This window comes from Protopterus annectens, chromosome 8.part0 (assembly GCF_019279795.1).
Source record: "Protopterus annectens isolate FY-2018-M chromosome 8.part0, PAN1.0, whole genome shotgun sequence".
Taxonomy (NCBI): domain Eukaryota; kingdom Metazoa; phylum Chordata; order Ceratodontiformes; family Protopteridae; genus Protopterus; species Protopterus annectens.
The window spans coordinates 1,300,857,592-1,300,878,548 of NC_056741.1; the positions used below are offsets into that span (position 1 = coordinate 1,300,857,592).

At 39.4% G+C, this 20,957-nt stretch overlaps 1 protein-coding gene across 2 annotated transcripts in view; it reads left to right on the plus strand.

The window, feature by feature from the left end:
• The window catches only part of LOC122809369 (cryptochrome-2-like), a 321,493-nt gene extending 301,271 nt beyond the window's left edge, over positions 1 to 20,222 (plus strand). For both annotated transcript variants that reach the window (XM_044080815.1, XM_044080813.1), the window contains exon 11: positions 19,935 to 20,222. In XM_044080815.1, coding sequence (XP_043936750.1) covers positions 19,935 to 20,008 — 74 coding nt within the window. In that variant the 3' untranslated portion in view covers positions 20,009 to 20,222. The remainder of the gene's footprint in view (positions 1 to 19,934) is intronic.
• The last annotated feature ends 735 nt before the right edge of the window (positions 20,223 to 20,957 follow it).

The following is a 20,957-nucleotide window of genomic DNA, read 5'->3' on the forward strand; positions in this document are numbered from 1 at the left end:
ATTGTTGAAGTCAATCATTTTGTCCTTGTACTGCGGTATCATTCTGGGCGATGGCAGAATGCTACTCAGGGATAGGGTCATACCTGTCTGGGCTACAAGATCGGAGAGCTCTTCCATGTCTCTTTTCATGTAGCCAGGGAGGGTACGTCTCAGGACATTCACAACAACATGGACAATGACAGAGTCGTATTTGTACTTGTTGTGGAGTGACCTGAGTGCATGGGTTATGTCGCAGATCCTGGCACCCGACAGGCAGCTGACAGTAACCTTCTCCTTGTTTAGCCTGATGAATGGGACATCAGTGTGCCTGACTATAGTGTCACCAATGACTAGTGTGTTGGGTATGTTGTTTTGCCTTATTGGCTGTGGTTGAGTGGCACACTTGAGTCTGTGGGCTGTGTGTCATTTGGGTTGTGTTGGGGATGGAGGTTGCTTGCGTTTCTGCTTTGCTTAGACAGATTATTATTGAGAGCCTCCGTGAATGTTTTTGTCTTACTATGTGTGGATTTTGGTGGTGTAGATTTAGTGAGACTATGTGATTGAGTGTGGTGTTGCAAATGTTTACCTTCTCCTCATGACTATCAAGTTCAGTCTTGGTTGGAGAGAGCTTTACCTCAAGTTTGGCTGGATAAATGCATATCTCACAGGTTGTAGTGTTGGGTGGTAGGAGGAGAGAGGGTTGTCTGTGTACATGAGGCAATTTCTACATTGCCTCAAGATGCCCAGATTCATCAGATAGACAGGAGAGAACACTGGGAGCTGACCCTTGAACATGCCTGAATAAAAAACTATTTTCCTCTAGATAAGTGAGGAAAGTGAGTACAAGAGCTGTTTTTCTCTAAGCAAGTGAGAAAAGTAAGTACAAAGACTTCTTTCCTCTAGGTAATGAGGATGACTGAGTGCTATAGTAATTAGTAGCTTATTTAGTGCTTACAAGTTCTGAACAAGTGCTGAGCATGAATAAGCAAATTTAAGTGCTAAAACTAAGAATTTGTATCTGCACTAGACGGGTTACAGGACAGAAACAAGTGCAAATGCAGGGTTTCAAATCAGAAAGCTGAGAGAGATGGAAGATTGCCCAAACGGCCAGTAGCTACAATTTCTGGGCCAGAACCACTCCTTATGTGGTAGACAGGATACTAGTGCTTACCACTCTCACTGATAAGCTAGAAGGCTTCCCTCCAGCACAGAAAGGCTTGGGGGGCTCAGAAGCTTACATACAGTCCTGGATACAGCAAATCTGTATCTGGAACACTAGTTACAGGAAAGGTTGTAAATAGGCTTACAATTTTTTTTTTTTACAGAAAAGTAGCAAAAACAGTAGTAAAAACAATTCACATGCAGTGCAAGCTAACACACTTGAGTATGCAGCAATATCAGACCAAACACAGTTTCAAAATGCAATTAAATTAAAAAGGATTAAAGGCAAGTGCAGAAAGAGTTTATTAGGTAGAATGTGGTAAAGAGTTGGGACTGGGGGAGTGTCCCAGATCAAATCTACAGTGGGGTGGGCAACTGAAAAGCCACCAAATTTAAACTTCAAACCAAAAATAAGGAGGGTGCGTGTACAAAACTGTTTCAACAGAGATCTATGCAACAACTAACAGTACAAACTTTAAAGCCAAAAAAATATACTCAACTCCATATATTTGCTGATCAGTCTCTCAGAACAGTGAGACAACAGTTTCAACAGAGATCTATGCAACAATTAACAAACTCTATAACCAAAAAAATATATTCAGCTCTGTATAATTGCAGATAGTCTGTAAGGCAGTCTCTCAAAACACAGGTTCCAGCAATTTGAATGCAGCTGTTACTATACCAACTGAAGGTATGGCAGAAAATGGGGGGGGGGGGCAGTGTCAACACAGATCTAAGCAACAACTAACAGTATAAACTTTAAAACCAAAAAAATATAGTCGGCTCTGTATATTTGCCGATCAGTCTCTCAGAACAGTGAGGCAACGGTTTTAACAGAGATCTAAGCAACAATTAAACTTTATAACCTAAAAATATATACTCAGCTCTGTATAATTGCAGATAGTCTGTAAGGCAGTCTCTCAGAACACAGGTTCCAGCAATTTGAATGCAGCTGTTACTATACTAAATGAAGACACGGCAGAAAATGGGGGGGGGGGGGCAGTTTCAACAGAGATATAAGCAACAACTAACGGTACAAACAGACAAACTAAAAAGGCACAAAACGACAAACTAGTTAAACCAAAGAGCAGAATGAAGAGGCACACTCAAAATTAATGTGAAGCGCTTTTCGTTTATGCCACAAACATAAACTTCATCAGACATTTTAAAAGCACAATTAGTACATTTAAATACAAAAGTATAACCAATCAGGATAGGTTTAGACATAGCTCTAATTTTAAAAAGACAGTATATTAAAACAATATATTGAAATATATTAAAACAATGAAACAATGAAGCAACACCACCTTCTAGTCTAGATATGTAGTACTATAGTACTAGTATACTAGTATAGTCTGTAAGGCAGTCTCTCAGAATACAGGTTCCAGCAATTTGAATGCAGCTGTTACTATACCAACAGAAGACACTGCAGAAACTGGGAGAGTCAGGAATTTCCTGAATCTAAAAAGAGGCTTAGGGATTTCCTCCTTCTACCTCAGCATAGGCCTTTGGCTATACCTCCTGTACTAGACATTGTTGATGATGTGTTTGCAGAATCCAGTATGGCCCCTGATTCCCTGCCTCCGGCTCCTAGTAAACCAAACAGATACTACAGGGTTCCTGAGTCCCACAAGCTCCATTTCAAAACCCCTGTTGCAAATCCAGAAACCATTTCTCAGGGGCCCAAGGGCAGTAAGGCTTCTACTGCTAAAAATCCTACCCCTTCTGATAGAGACTCCAGGGCGCTGGATAGATGGGGTAAAAATGTTTATACTTCTGCAACCTTGGCAGTCAGGGCTTTAAACTGCCAATTTCATATGTTAAAATATCAACAGCATATTATTGGACTGCTTAAATAGAAAATGATGTTGATTTCTGACTGTGTGGAAAAATAAAGATTTACAGGATTTATTGCATTCTGCTGAACAAGTTGGAAAACATACTTTGCAGTGTGGTTTTGATTCTTTAGAGGCCTCTTGCAGGGCTGCTGTTACTGGGTCTGTACTTGGAAGGCATGCTTGGCTTAAGGAGCAAACCTCTGCCTGATCATGTTAAAGCAAAATTGTTGGATGCTCCTTTAAATCAGGACCACCTGTTTGGCAATAAGGCTGAAGAAGTTCTAAAAAAGATGGAAGATAAAGCTAAATCTATGCAAACTGTAAAAGATTTCTTACAAGTGTAATCTCCCAAGATTTAGTAGGCACTGGCCTACTAAGAATTGGTCCTTTCCAGCTCCTTCCAGATCCTCTCAAGCCAAACCCAGACACACCAAAAGCACCAGGTTTCAGTCCCAAGGGACTCTCAGAACTAAGCAATGGGGGGGCTTCCACTTCCAAATCTGGAAATAACAAGACACCTGCCATGGTAAAAAGTCTCAATGACTTCCCTTTAAAATTACCAAGCGCTTACCTTTCAGCCGCCCCTTTGGTGGCAAAGATTGCTCTTCATGCACAAAACTTGGAACTCATAACCCAGGACAAATGGGTTTTAAATGTAGTGCCCCAGGGATACAGATTTCATTTCCACACGTTGCCAACACCAAACGGGTGGCCAGGCCTGCCCCCAAATCAGTGGGCAGAGGCTCAGAAACAAATACTTTCCCTCTTAAACATGAGGGCTATTCAACCGGTACCAGAAGAGGAAAAGGGAAAAGGTTTCTATTCCAGGCTGTTCCTGGTACCCAGAAAAGACAAGTCATGGCTTCTAATTCTGGACCTGTCTACTCTAAACATCTTTCTGGACATTCCAAAATTCAAGATGCTAACTCTTCACCAGTTACTTCCTATGCTAGGCAAAGATGCCTGGTTGGCAACTCTAGATTTAAAAGAAGCTTACCTACATATCCCAGTCAGGAAATCTTGCAGAAGATACCTACGCTTCAGAGCAGGCTACTTGCATTATCAGTTCTCTGCACTGCCCTTTGGCTTGTCTACTGCGACCAGGGTATTCACAAAGTGCCTGGCTCCAGTAATTGCATTTTGCAGGCAAAGAAATATTGAAATGTACCCATACCTGGACAATTGTCTAATTCAGGCAGAAAACCTGGCCATACTTCTAAATCACCTGGCATTTGTAAAAATGTTCTAACTTGTCTAGGATACACCATAAACAAAAATAAATCACAATTGGTACCCTCTCAACAGATTACATTCCTGGGTGAAAGCTTGAATACAGCTGCCCAGATGGCTTTCCTCACGCCAGAAAAGCAAATTCATTTGGTGACTTACTTCAAACAAGTGGCCACAAAAATCCTGCTATCTGCAAGACAAATGTGGCCTCTTGCATTCTTCTAATTCCATATGCAAGACTGCATATGAGGAAACTTCAGTGGTACTTAAAAAGTGTATGGAGTCAACATTGTCACAGCCTGGAAACCATGATTCCTATCATACTTTGCCTATGCCTGGAATTCCTATGGTGGGCAGAGGCCTGCCACCAAAACGAGGGACTGCCATTCCCACTACCCCCTGCCACCCACATCCTAACTGCAGGCACATCAGACTATGTATGGGGGGCTCACCTGGCAGGGAAGTGCATATAGGGCAAATGGAACCCAAATCAAATGCACCTACATATCAATCAAAAAGAAATGTTAGCTGTACAGAATGCTCTGACAGCCTTCAAGGACTGCATTCATACAGGACAACTAATGGTAAAGACGGACAACACCACAGTTATGTGGTACATAAACAAGCAGGGGGGTACACATTCCTACCCCCTCTGCAGACTAGCCATGGCATTGTGGAACATGGCCTTGAGCTACCAAGTGCAACTACAAGCTCAATTCCTGCCAGGAAAACTAAATATACTGGCAGATGGACTAAGCAGAAATCTCATGGACCCACACGAGTGGAAACTAGAACCATGGATTTTCAACATGTTGACAAGCAAATGGGGGAGCCCAGACATAGATCTATTTGCCTCCCCCCAGAACTACCAGTTGGACAAATTTTGCACAAGGACTACTCACAAAAAAGCCTGGAAAGTGGAAGCTGTGTCCTTCAGTTGGAAAAACCTATCAGTCTACGCCTTTCCCCCTCTGCCTCTGCTCTCCAAAGTTCTGCCAAAAGTCAAACAGGACAAACCAAAAATTATTTTGATTGCTCCAGACTGGCCTCACCAACACTGGTATCCACTCCTGCGCAGTGTGTCACAAATATTTCCATGGCACCTGCCTCAGACACCTTCCTTGCTGTCCCAGCAGGAGAACCAAATTCTGCGCCCTCAGCTCCCAAGATTGATCCTTACAGCTTGGCTGATTACTTAAATTTACCCTTAGCATCCTTCAGCAAACCTGTGATGGATGTCATCTTGATGGCGAGAAGACCTAGTACTAGAAAATCTTATGCTGATAAATGGAAAAGATTCTGTGCCTGGAACCAGTCTTTAGGGATGAGCACAGCAGCGCCCAATTTCCCTCAGATTTTACAATACTTAACTGAGATGCTTCACGAGGGCCTGTCTTTTTCCTCTATTAAAATCCATGCTTCAGCTATTTCCACTCACTATAACACAGAACCACCCCTCTTTTTTCATCCCCTGCTCAAGCAGCATCTCAGAGGTGCAAAGAACTTGAGACCACCCAGGAGAGCTCCTACCCCTGCCTGGGACCTTAACTTTGTTTTGGAAAAGCTCACTTTACCTCCTTTTGAGCCAGCTGCTACTGCAGACTTAAAATTTCTTTCTTGGAAAACAGCCTTCCTTTTAGCAATCACTTCAGCTAGAAGGATATCTGAATTACAGGCCCTTATGGCAGTGGAGCCTTTCATCATCTTTCATGCGGACAGGGTATCTCTGAGGACCAATCCATCCTTCATGCCCAAGGTGGTTTCCAGTGTGGCTCTTAACCAATCCATTCATTTGCCAACCTTCTACCCCAATCCACAGAGCAAAGGGGAACGGATTCTGCATTCCTTGGATGTGCACAGACAACTTAGATTCTACTTGGACAGAACTAAATTTCGAAGAAAATCTGAACAATTGCCAATTGCTAGTGGCATTTGCTGCTGGGGCAGAGGGGAAGGCTATTTCTAAATGGGTAAGCCATTGCATTCATTTCTACTATAAGCACCATGAAAAACCTATCCCCCAGGGGATCAGATCTCATTCCACCAGGGCTGCATCTACTTCTGCAGCCTTTCTCAGAGGTGTTCCTACCAGGGATATTCTAGAAGCTGCTACCTGGAGTTCAGTGCATAATTTCACCAAGCATTATCATTTACCAATTTTCTCTAAATCCAGAGCTGGCTCTACCCAAATGTAATGACTGCAACAGTGAAACACAAAGGACATAGTACAGTTGTGTATACTTACCATAATTGTAGATGTTCAAGTGTATTCACTGTTGCAGTCCTGGTTACCCTCCCTCCAGCCCCCTGTTATTCTCTTACTATACCTTTATTTTCTTTTACTATGCTTAAAAGCCTTTTTGGTGTATTTGCTTTTGGTTGGAGGTATATGTTTGTGTTTTTAATTTTATTTGCCCTGACATCTGGGGCAAGAAAAACTGATGAAATGGCGTCAGCTGCATGTTTTATACCCCTGATGACCTGACGTCATGGAAGAAGGGACAGCAACCAACACAGGACCCAAGACTTTGTTAATCAGGCCGACTGAGGGCAACCTACCAGCAGATTACCCAAATGTAATGACTGCAATTGTGAATACACTCAAACATCTACATTTATGGTAAGTGTACACAACTGTACTTTTCTCCTTCCATAGAAAATTCTACTTGAAAGATTGTATTGTTGCTGGCTCTCGCTTCTGCCAAGAGGGTATCAGGACTTCAAGCAGTCATGGCATTTCCACCTTTCTTAGGTTTGCACAAGGACAGGGTGTATCTTTGTACCATTCCTTATTTTATGTCCATGGTAATCATTTGTCCTTGAATCAGTCCATTTATCTTCCTTCTTTTTTCCCCTTCTACACAGAATCCTAGCGAGAGGGTTCCTCACACCTTGGATTTACACAAACTGCTCAAATGTTACCTAGACAAGACTAAACATGTAAAAAAATGAATAAGTTTTTGTTTTTCTTTCATACCAGGAAATTGAGTTTGGCAGTGTCTAAACAAGCAGTCTCTTTATGGATTTCTAAGGCCACTTTTTTGTTATTCTTTTCATGGTAAGCAGCTTTCTTCTGTTTGTGCTCATTCTACCAGGGCAGTGGCCTCCTCTGGTGCTTTTTTCAAGGGTCTGAGTACTAGATCCATTTTTGGAAGCTCCTACCTGGTATTCTCTTCACACTTTTATCAAACATTACAAAACTGGATGTTATTTCTAGGGCCAGGGTGGGGTCATTTTTCATTGGAGGGCTCTTCTGTGGCTTCCTCCCCATACTTTTCAGTGTTTTTGTACTCCCAAGAGTAAAGAATACAGCAGCAGTAGTAAGGAAGGACATAGTATGTTTGTATAAGATCTTATCATAACAGCAGATTTCATACTTCTCACTGTTGCAGTATTCTGTCACTCCCTCCTACCCATTGTTACATTTGTTAGTCTTCCTTGTGGTTGTGTGTTTTTTTAATGCTTTTCTTCTTTTTCCCTTCCTGCTTTCCTCTGGGATTGCTCTGGTTCTTCTGGGGCACTTCAGTTCTGAGGACTGGGTGCTTATAAGTCACATATGTACCTTACGGCTTGCACATTGGATATGCATCTCACATATGGCACCTGGAAGGTGTAAGGGCTTCGGTATGCTGTCTTGACATTTGGCTGTCCTTGGAAGGATAACATAAGAGTGAAGAATACTGCAGAAGTGAGAAGTATGACATTTTACTGATATTGTAAGATCTTAAACAACTGTATTTTCTATCCAGATCCCTGTTGAAATGTCAGCACTCGAAATGCTGAGTGCAAAAAAAGATGAAAAAAAAAAGACCAAAACTATGGGAAAAAAGTGATTCTGTAGTACCACTCACCTCCTTTAAACTTCTTTTTTGCAGAAGGGGGAATCCCCCCACACCCCTCTAAACTTATATATAACAACTATAAGATCATTATATCTTGGAGAAAAGGGAGTACTCCAGGAAATGGCCATCTCAGGCTTGGCTTATATAAGTCCATTTTTTAGCCATTCACTAAGCAGGTCCCAACATTTCAAATGGTTACAGCTCTGTCCTTTCCCTTGCCATTGCTTTTACTTATACAGTCCTTGTATTTATTACATATGCAATAACTACATTTGATATCACTGTTCAGCGCATAGAAATATATTATTACTTGATATTGGAAACTTTTTAAAGATACCTTTCTTCATTTATTTTTTAAAGAACTACATCCACTTTAACAGTAAAGTCAAAACTGAGAATCTGTGTGTTCATCCTACATTTTATATTTTCTGGTGCAGACATTCTAATTTTTACCCTTTTTCACCCATAATTATTCATATCTTTCTTTTCCTTAAAATCCTTTTTTTTTTCTCTTTCTACACTTCGCTTTGATTTTTGTTTTGGGACATGTCAAGTGTTTCCATTTCTATGACCCATAACAATCAGAAGTAAAGTAGGTGCCCACTATAGTAGCAATCATATTTCCACCCTGGAATGCTGTGTTCCTGACAGATACCTCCACAAATTTGCCCTGGGATTGACTGGTATGACCATCCAGGAGAAAGAGGTACAGCCTGAAGAAGGGTGTTGGCAAGGCATGTATGGTTACAAGACTCAGTGGTCATGAAGTATATATGAATCTAAATCCCATATGTGAAGATTGTTTTTCCATAAGTGCAGTACATATTTTGTCTGCACTCTACCTTTGTAGAGTCACTGTAGTTTATAAGAAGTCTTTTATTGCTTTCCTTCAGTTTACTACAGACAGCATACTGTCAAGGCCATCATTCATCATTCTTGCTTCAGGATCCCCCATTTCCTAACACTGATACTGTATCACATATGTCTCCTTCCAATTCACCTGTACTTAGTCAGTTTCACATATATCTCCCTTCCAAGTCACCTGTACTGGTACTACTCACATGTATCCCTTCATAGGTTAGTTGTGTCAATATAATCATGGATATTTCCTTCTCTTTAGAAGGCCATCCCTTTTCCCCAAGGAATCCCTTTCCCAACCCTTCATCCTTAGATACTAAGTAGATGTATTACCTCCAAGCCTTTCCTTGGAATTTTCCTGAACCCCTCTCTCTTTGAACAGTTATATTGCCCACAAACTATTTCGTCCATCTTTTCCCCTAAAACCTGTATTGCCTTCTCCTCTAAACTCCAGTTTATTCTGCAGTCATTGTCATTGATTTGCTGCCATTACCCTACAGTAGTGAATGACAACTGTGAGCATATGTTATGTTTTCTTGTTAACCACAACCTTTCTAGTCCTTCTTGATATTGTAGAGACACAAATTAAGTGGCTGAGTGACTCCCTCATTGCATCCACACATTTTATTTATTGCTTGGGAGGTATGGTTCATAGGTAGGTACTAGGCTATCGGCCCTGGGGCCTATACAAGCCCAGCCAAAAAGGTACCCTGGCTTTTGCCACCCAAGAAAATAATTTTCCTGTGCCACTGTCGAGCAGAGCCATAGAGGTGATCCCGGGGTGAATTTCCTATTTCCCATCCAATCATCAAGATTTTTCTTGAAGAGTGCTAATGAGGAGCTTTGTTTGATACAGATAGGTAGTTTATTCCAGAGTATGGGAAGTCTCTGGGACAGGAATCTATCCCTCTGGCATGTTCTGTTTATTGTGGTGACAAGGTTTAGGTCCCTAGAGCGTGTAGCTTGGAGGGATTGGGATTTCTTTAAGTGGAGCATGTCCAACAGGTCTGGGTTTGACATAGCTTTGTATGTTAGGCAGAGATCACCTCTGAGTAGGCGATATGCGACAGAGTAAAGCTGAAGTTTTTTTTTAGACTGTCTGCATAGGGCATCTGTTTGAGGCTGGTAATCCTCTTTGTGAGGTATTTCTGCGGCCTTTCCAGTTGTTGTAGATGTCTTGTGAGGTACATACCAAAAGGGGCGTTGTACTCTATAATGGGTCTAATGAGTGGTGAGTAGAGGGGAACAATGACCTCTTTTTTTTCCTGGATGAGAAACCTTTTTTAATGAGGTGTGCCACATAGAAGAATTTCCTGACTACTGTGGCAATGTGATTATCAAAGGAGAGACTACTGTCCACCTGTGTCCCAAGGTCTCTTGTCACACTTTCGGTGTTAAGTATACTACCGCCTATGTTGTATTTCATGGGTACAGAGTTTTTACCAAAGGGGATGACAATGCACTTTTTGGCATTGAGCTTGAGGCCATTGCTTTGACACCAGGCATCTGTCTCAGTGAGGCCCTTTTGTAGGATGTCCACATCGTTAGGAGTTTCGATTATGGCTCCTAGTTTGCAGTCATCTGTGAACTTCGTTAGCCAAAGACCTTCTGTGTTAGCCTGTACTTCAGAGAAGTAGATAACAAACAGGAGAGGACCCAGGACTGAACCCTGTGGTACTCCACTTGTCACTGGTCTGAAGTCGGATTTGGAGTATGCTACTTTTACAGTGTGGGTTCTGTCAGTGAGCCATTTGGCATCCCATCTTGTGACATAGGGATTTATACCTAGTTTAGTGAGTTTATCTATAATTCCAGAGTGCGGGATGGTGTTGAAAGCCTTTGCATGATCTAGATAGGCTGTGTGAACTACCTTACCCTTGTCTACGGCTTTGGTGACTGCTTCAAAGAAGTCTATCAGGTTTAGGAGACATGGTCTGCCTTTTACAAACCCGAACTGGGTGGGGTCCAGAGTTTGGAGATTACCAATGTCTTTGTTTAAAGTTCCATGATGATACGTTCCATTGCCTTGCAGACCAGGCTCGTCAGGCTAATGGGGTGGTAGTTCCCAGGGTCCGTGGTGGCTTCCCCCTTGTGGAGTGGGATAACCGTCGCTGTGCGCCATTCAGCAGGCACAAAGCCTGAGGTGAGGCTATGATTGAACATGGTACTTAGGAGGGGTGCCAGTTTGTTTTGTAGTTCGTGTAGAATGCAGCCTGGGATGTTGTCTGGTCCCATGGATGCTGTTTCTTGGCTTTGGAGAGTGTGGTTTTTACCTGTGCAGCCGTGATTACAGGAACTTTGTATTCTTCCAGTATAGAGATGGGCTCTTTAGGGGGTGAGAGGGGGGTAAAGTTAGCACTGAACCTATCTGCCAAGATGTTGGCAATATCAGTTGGGTCTGTATATTTAGTGCCATTGTGCTGTAACTTAGAGGAGATCTGAGTGTTGCCACTGAGAGTCTTGACATAGCTATAGAATGCTTTGTGGTTGTCTTTAGAATCAGTGGAGATTTTGTTTTCTTAACTAGCTTTGGAGGATTTTATCGCAGCTTCTTACTGAGGCTGACCAGGGAGCTCCTCCACTCATGGGATTTTCCTCTCTTTTGCAACAGTTTCTTCCTTCTATTGTACAGTTTGTTTATGGCAGGGCACCACCAGATTGGCTTCCTTTTTTTGGAGGATAGCGTATTGATTTTGTTTGGGATAGCATGATCCATGCACTCATGTAAGTGCTTATAATGTGCAATTGTGTAGGATTCAGTAGTTGTAACTGTATTGTCCATCTGCATGGATGTCATGAAGTTCACCACTTCTGTCTTAAGAAGCATGAAATTGGCTGTGGAGAAATTTTTTACCATGGTTTCTTTAATGGGGGGTGGCAGCAGAATGTGGATATCTAGGGTAATTAGCTTATGGTCGGATTGGACCATTGAGGTGTTGACTTCAGGTGTGGAACACCGGTCACTCATGTTGGTAATGACTAGATCTAGGATATTGTTGCCCCTGGTGGGGGTGTGGATAAGTTGATCCAAGGCATTGGAGTTTATGAATTCCTGAAAGTGTTGAACGAAGGAGTTGGTACATGAGTAGTTTTCCCAGTTAATGGTGGGGTAGTTGAAATCTCCCATTATTAAGGGGTTTGGTTGAACCCTAATATTTTTCCAGTACATCAAGAAAAGAGGAGTGGGAATCCTCGGGCATGGTGGATGATCTGTTGCAAGCTACAATTTGGATTGCAGTTTTGCCCAGAGTTAGTTGCACTTGGATAACCTCGGCTGCATTATGCTGAGCAAACTAGCCTTGAGGTGTGGATATCCTTAATGAATATGGACACACCTCTGCCTTTGGTGTTCCGGTCCAGGTTACATGGCCGAAAAGTGTGGTATGACTTATAGCCTGGTTGTGCAGGGGTGCTGTCTGGAGCCTTGAACCAGGTATCAGTCACTGCACAGATATCGATGTTCTCCATTTTAAGGAGTGCCTCGAGTGAGTGCATTTTGAGATTTAAACTTCTAGCATTGAGTAGCATCACCCTCAGTTTTTGAACTAAATGTTATCCAGTTTGGCTCAGAATTTGTACCGCCTTGTCACTCAACAGAGGGAGTATTTACTCTACTAAATTGACCAAATAGACCAGCAAGGCAGCTCAGAGTTCAATAAATTTATTAAATACTTGTGTCCATAACAGACTAGTTTCGGCAAACAGCCTTCCTCAGTGTAACACAATGTAGTCAAGTTACATTTTAATCATCTTTTAAGTATTTATCCAGAGCCAATCACAATCATTTGCTCATGAATATTAATAAATTTGAAACATCTTCATTTTATAGAAAATACAAAGGGTACTATATATACTATTAAAGTTATTCCTAAATGTAAGGCATACCACCCCAAAGAGGTGCATACACAAAATTAGAAAATTATTATAATATTATGGTATATCCATTCTCATTGTGTACCACTATCTATGATTCAGGACATTTCTACTTGTACCTGTTTATACACCTGCTAGTGTACAGGTTATATTATTCATTATTGGGATCATTAGACAGTGTGCGAAAGGACTCATAGAAATATTGAATGTTTGGAATCACTGACAGATCTAGCTTTTTGCCTTCGGATAGGTCAGCCAACTGGTGCATGGATACCTGTACAGGTGCCTGACTTTAGTGTGTATTATACATATAATAGTTGATAATATTCCTTGAAGGTATAATATCAAACAGGATGGATGTATAACTAACCGGGCCATTTTTGTGATTCTCCAACATACAAGTATAAGAGGGACAACAATGGTTGTGATTTGTTATATGTTGCCTGATTTTCAGTGTTGGGAATTATAGTGTCTTTAAAAAGTCTAACATATCAATGGATATACCACACAGATGGCTGTACTGATTTATAGTAGAATTTATGTTTTTTGACTCTGATAGTTATTGCCATTTATCTACTTACTAGCGAGCCACTGCTCGGTCCCCCAGTCTTGATTAAAAGATTTGCTCTGTTACCTATTGCTGTATGTGTTAATTGAGTGAATATTTTATATAGATACCAACTGAGAACACATCAAATATATGGTGACTAGTATAATTATTTGGTTAAGAGAGGGACTTTGTATTATTTATGAAGGTTTTCTAACAGATCATCTAAACTGAACTTAATATAGTTTATATTTGTATCCAATATTGATCATTTGACTCACACAACTTAACTATCTTGGGTTTTGAATACATGGTACTCTCAATACTCATTGTTTCAATATTCCAGTTCAGCAATACTCATAGTGGGTTGTTGTAGCATTGCAAACAGTTGCTGTTTATAGTGGACAGTCATGTCCATTTGGAGTGTAGAATATTGAACCTTTGGATTAGTGTTCAATTATTGGTTAATTGAGATTGAATCATTTCGATGTTGTGTTCCTATTCCCTATGTATTAGTCAATGGTGGTATAACAATATTATAATTTATCATTAAGATATTTTGGTGTTCCACCTGATATAGGGATTTACCTGTATTATATTATAGTGTTACTTGTGCTTTCTGGTGACTTTCTATAAAGGATTAGCTGTTTAAAATAAAAATTTTTCTCTCTGGTTGATGCGACTGGGGCACGTCAACTATAGTCACTCTTTTGTCTAAGTACTATATTCCTTGGACATTTTTGTGCTTCATCAGTTTTGATTGGTAGTATAATCAAACATTGTTCACAACATGGATCTAAATACCATTCTATCTGGGTTATGTGCTGATCGGCAAGATATAGCAGTATTTGGCATTGAGAAACTGCCAAGCAATGATCCAGGTAATACGGCTCAGACCTCTTTGGCAGATTGTGACATGTTCTTCCATTCAATCACTAAGGCATTTAAGACTCTTAGATCCAACATTTGGCATCTCAAGTTATTTAAAGCATATTAAATATGGCTCCCAGAGGATTACGAATACGAACACAGCCTCTAGTAGGGAAGCCCGATGATAAACTAAATCAGGATTGGCAGGAGGCTCTTCAGACTGGATCCATGACATTTGTGAACATTTTGTTACAATATTACGAAAGGACAGTAGATTCCAATATATTGGAAATTAAAAACATATGCTCTGAGGTTCATAAGTTTGAATCCTCCCCAAAATATCAGGATAATATTAAAAAATTATCTTCAGAACTGATGGAGCATGAAAAATCCTTAAAAAATTAAGAAATTTCATCGTGATTTTTCCGACTATCGAAACCATTTGAATTCAGTAGATCGGTCAGATTTGTGGATACTAATCAGGTTAGGACAGGGCCCAGTCGCACCAGAAAGAGACCACGTTCCATTCTTAAAAATAAGGGAGAGCTCATACAGTACCTCTGGTGATGAATCCTCCTCACTGATCTTGAGGCATCTGGGGAAAGAGTTTCACCTAACAGGAAGAAAACTAACAAAATTTCCCCTTTAGAGGGAGGGGACACCGGGCGGTAGGAAGCACAGAAAGACCAAGTACCGGTCTCCTTCAGGGTCTACTGGACAATTTCTTGAAATAGGTGATACATCAGGGTCCACTCAGAATGTGTTAAATTTATCTAAAACCATATTGACAGACGAACAGGTTGCAATACTAAACAAGGGTTTAAATTACATTCCCTCATTTTTCAGCCAGGAATATCACATAGTACAGGATTTACAGGCCTTTTGCAGGAGATTAAATCTTAGACTGTTTTTTGAGGATAACCAGTCAGAACCTTCTGGGGACTTCCGTTTCGGTAAATCCTCATTCCAACCTCCTATGAATAAACACGTTTCCATTTTTATGGACAGTATTTTGAGGGATATTCACTTTGAGAATATGGGACATATCATGTTGGCTAGTAATTTAACCTCTGAAGACAGGATAGCTCTGAATACTCTGTGTGACAACAAAGACATAGTTATTGTCCCTGCTGATAAGGGAGGTGCGGTCGTGGTCTGGAATACTGCGGATTATGTCCATTGTCAGATGCTAAGTGTTATATGAACATGTCTATAGACCCTACACCAGTATTTAAGGATGAGATTGATTGTTTTGCGGCTCGCGCATGAGGAGGTATTATCAACAAGAAATGTTTGGATTCACTTATGGTTTCTGAACCATGCAAACAGATACTGTATCTTTTACCCAAAATTCATAAATCTCTAGTAAAACCACCAGGCAGACCAATAGTCTCAGGAATAGGTTCTTTGACCGAACCATTGTCGGCCTTCCTTACCAAATATCTTAAACCCCTATTGGAACACATAAGATCTAGGTTGCAGGACACCACCCAGTTTCTACAAATTATCAGGGAAACTCAATTGGAACCTGAATGGTATTTATGTACTTTGGATGTGAAATCATTATATACAAGCATACCACATTGGGCGGGTCTTCAATCTATACAATATTGGTTGGAAAGGGCTAATCTATATTCACCGCTTTAACACTCTTTTGATATGTATGTCTGAACATGTGTTAAACAAGAATGTTCTGTATTTCCAAGGCCAATGCTACTGGCAGCTACAAGGAAAGCTATGGGGGGGCCCCCCCCCCCCCTACATGACCTATTTATGGCCTATGTTGAAGAATATATGATTTATGACCGTCACCGTCATAATATATTTCAGGTGGAAATGGACATTTGGAGACGTTACCTGGACGACTGCTGGTTGGTGTGGCGGGCTGATGTGTTACCTAAGAATTTGTTGAGTATCTTAATGATAATGTCTGGGGACTGGAATTTTCTGTGTCATATGATAGAAACAGCATCAGCTTTTGGATGTCACTGTATATAGGAACTCAGACAACACTTTGTCTACTAGGGTTTTTCGTAAATACCCTCAATACAATACCCTGTTACACGATCAAGTTTACATCCCGTCACACCATCAGGAGTATTCCTATATCCCAGTTCATCAAAGTTGCTCAGCCAATATTGAGGAATACCAAATGGCCAGTAGGGATCTCGAGATTTACCGGGATATGACAGATTTGACATTCTGTCTGCACAGAGCAGAGCTAATAGCCTTGAAAGGGATGACCTATTACAATATCACAATAAGAACAAAAATCAATCATCTGTACAGATATCAGGTTCATCACCACATAATTATTAACAAACATTGGAATATTCTACTGGCTAATGAAAAGCTACATCTTGGGACCCGTTGTCTTTTCTCATACAAAGTAAAACCTTTCTTACTTTTCACATTTCAAACATATGGCAAGTACCCATAAACAACTGACACTCTATGGTGATGAACTTATTGGTTCATTCCCTTGTGGCCATTGTGGATCCCTGCAGTATATATAATAAATCAAGGAGTTTACCAGTCATAAACACAGTATTTTTTTTTTTTTTTTTTTTTTTTAGTAATTGCAGCGGTGGTGTGGTGTGCCTGGCCTCCTCTGTTACTGTGGGGATTTTATGTTGGACAAACTTCAAGGGCTCTGAGACTAAGGATGAATGAACACAAACCATAAGGAGACTAGTGCTTTATATCAACACACATTAAAACATCCTCAGGCTAGGTTTACCTTTATGGTTATTGACCGCATTTCTGGAGATAGAACCAACAAACAGGGCTGGCATGGGTTACTGGACCAAAAGGAGAAATACTGGATTACTACATTGGGGGGTTTATTTCATCCTGGATTGAATGACCATTTATAGGAGAAGTTGGTTATAGGAGAAGTTCGTGATCTGATAACATTCATGTTGATTCAACTGACTCCAACAAGTGGATTATATTTCTTTAGGATATCCTTTATCTAAGGACTATGATTATTTAGCATCTTGGCTGGTATTGATTATGGGCCCTACTTTAACTATACATAGCATATGGATTATGTGTGTGTAATATTGAAACAATGGGGGTCATAGTTTTACACAATCTTCATACAGTATCCCAATCAGTTCCATACTTCAATATACTTGTTTAGATCTTAATATGTATTTGGATTCATACTTTTCAATATCTAAAGAAGATTCTCAGCATGGACCATTTTGTATGCAGAATGACATACCTATATTTAATTTTAATTTATTCAACATTTTTGGTGCCTCAAATGAATAATTGTTGAAAAACTCAGGATTATTGCCATACATACATTGACTGATACAATATGACTTACATGACAGGATGGATAGACCATATCATGTAAACAAATGGCTATATCTCATATGAATACAGATGTTCATGTTAATTCTCAGGACTGTTTTCACTATTATCTTAGACAAGTTATGAATATATAGTTACATTTACTATTATATTATCAGTCTTGGAAGCTAATGACACATATTATGGGTTTAATCTTTGGTATAAGCCTTTCATTGTGGATGTTGCTGATTTTCATTTATTATTTATTTTTTATTTATATGTACACCCATATATATTTATGTGTGTATATTCATTATGATTTTTTATTTAAATGTTACAGTTTTTATTTAAATGTTACAGTTTTTTCTCAATTTTTTGTCAGTCATTTTTTTTGAGAGCATGATGTATTATACTTTTGGTGCTTTTGATGAAGTTTGGATTAGTAGCCAGGGTTAATGGCTATTAAAACACTGTTCTTTACTAATATGAGCATGAGAATGGATATACCATAATATTATAATAATTTCCTAATTTAGTGTATGGACCTCTCTGGGGTGGTATGCCTACATTTTAGGAATAACTTTAATAGTATATATAGTACCCTTTGTATTTTCTATAAAATGAAGATGTTTCAAATTTATTAATATTCATGAGCAAATGATTGTGATTGGCTCTGGATAAATAAATGTAACTTGACTACATTGTGTTACACTGAGGAAGGCTGTTTGCCGAAACTAGTCTGTTATGGACACAAGTATTTAATAAATTTATTGAACTCTGATACTCTACATCACTGCACTAGCTTTCTCCACTCAGGCACCTACTCTTTGGCAAGTTCTCCCCGTCAACATTAAAGAAATCAACACATATTCCAAATTTAAAATGCAACTCAAAAGCACTTCTTCATGCTTCTGCTGCAACATAGGACATATCACATAACCTATCTACTTTCTGAGTCTTTTCACCTGTCTCAAAATTCACTGAAGATTGACCCTTTTTAGAAACTAATGTACATAGTGTACAATACACTCTGCTTGATTGTATGTTGTACTGTGCTTGTTCACTAGAATGTATATGCACAGTTTTTTTCTGTGTAATTAGTCTAAACGGTTTTTACTTACATTTCTATATCTTTGTATATGCAATGTTTTATATTTTACCCAAGCTGAACCTGAAATTTGTCAATATTGATCAGTCCACTACCCCAGTAAGCAAATATAAATAAATATATAAATGTATCAGCAAGTGCTCTCGACTCTCAGAAAGCATTTTTAAGAACTCTGTCCTTCTCACTACTACTTTACACTTGTCATCTCATTCAGAGTTGTATATGTTGCATTAGAGAAACAGTTACTGCTAAGTGTTATGTTGTTTTACTCATAATGCTACATTCCCCTAAATGTTTAGAATGATCTTAATAGCTGTACCTTTATACCGATCTACAAAGCATCTTTTTATTTATTTATTTATGTTTTTATTGTGAATACTGCCGTTACTAGTAACACAGAAGAAACCCCCATCTCCCTGCAGCTGGGGCAAATAATGGTCAACGATACAGATATCAACAGCAAAGGCATCTTGATATGCTGTGGTCTTAAATTTGTTTTATTTGGTATGAAGAAGGGGGAGGTGACAAAGCCATCCTTAAAAATGTGAAATGGATATTTCAACTTTTGGTCAAATAAATGTTAGCAGATCTCGACAGAATTAAGGAGGATTATATCAGGTTGGCTGTCTGTCATATCTTTCGTATTCCTTCACTTGTATGTTCAGCTGCTGGGTTCATTTTCAAGTGCTGCTGGTAGATTAGCTCATAATATACTGGTAGATATTCTTGCAAGTCATACTAAGAATGGTTTGTTGTCAGCTTTTGATTGTAATGCATCATGTATAGTCTCTATACAGTCTCACATACATAAAATGAAAATTTTAAACATTTGGTTGCAAATGCCATAAATGAGTCAGAGTGACAGTATTTTCATTGTACTTGCTCTTTAAGAGTAAATATAGAGGATAATATACTAATATAATATATATTTAATATGTATTTTAATATACTCTTTGGTATTATGACCTATGACCTAGTTGTTTCTGAAGACAGCTGAGTAGATACCAGGCATATGTTGTGATGAACTCTGGATTTAGTTTCAGTCTTAGACTTAGGGCCAGATTCTGAAAGAGTTGCTCACAGTGTAAGTGACTTACTCTGATGTAAGCTGACTCAGTTCCAAAAAACCTGCTCTCAGTGTAAATTACTTTATTTTGGTGTAATACACTGGAATAAGTCACTTGCACTGAGAACAAGTCTTTGGAATCTGGCCTTTAGTGTTCCAGATAAAAGCTGCCCTGAATAAATATTTAGAAGTGAGCACACACACATAACATGATGTTTAATATAATTAAATGTAGATATTTTGTTTTTACTTTCTGTAGGTACCAAATGTACATCAGATCATGAATCACTAACAGATGCACTAAAGAAGAAAAAGAGGAAACTAAACAATTAGTTGCTCTCACCACTGAAAAAAGGAATTTGGGAGATGATTATTGGAATCTTACCTTTCAGATGACTTTGGTGCTTTCTTCCTGGAAGAAGACTATTTTTGGTGGTGCTGTCTGCAAATTTCAAAGAAACTAAAGCCATGGTGTTTATTGTTCATATACTCTGGATGTTGTGCCTTCTCAAGACAGTTTAAATAAAATTTATTCCACCCAAAGTCATTTGAATCCAGAGACACAACCACAATTTATACAAATGGAACCTTGGTAACGGAGAGGACTTCCTTTTCTATATTAGCTATTTCTTTGTAGGCATGGTAGTTAATTAATTATCTGTGCTGATTCTGATATATCTTAAAGACAGTTAACCAAAAGGTCTGTTGTACATGCCCCCACTCTTGTATTACATGCAAAATCTTTTGCAGTGTCTTACTCCACCAGTAATGAAACAGATCTGCTAAAGTTTCTGTATTCTGCTAATATGCTTCAGTAATCTATAGCTTAATATAACGTATATGGAGTGGGGCCTGTGGAGAGCCTATGTGCTTTTAACCTGTCTTTATTCTTTGTAAATGATATATTTTTGAAGTTTCCCTAAACTAGTTGCCAAAGTTTTTTTTTTTCTCTAGAAGTTTGCAATTTAGAAAAAATTAGATCCTAAAATCTAAACAGTATGTCTTACATGGTCTTGAACTGACTGTAAGACCTGTCACTATACTCAGTATCCCACAGACTGTTAAAAGATGGCCTATTTCTGGCATACAAGGTATCCTCTAACCCAATATTGATGGATTTATTGCATATCAGTAAGTCAGATGGCGTCAGAAATACTCTGTCTAGGGATCTAAACCTCTTCTGCAGCATCAACAGAATGGTTTGGAGGGGCAGATATATTTTGCAGAGGATACCGCTGTTCTGGAATAGATTCCCCATTCATATAAAACAAAGCTATTCCCT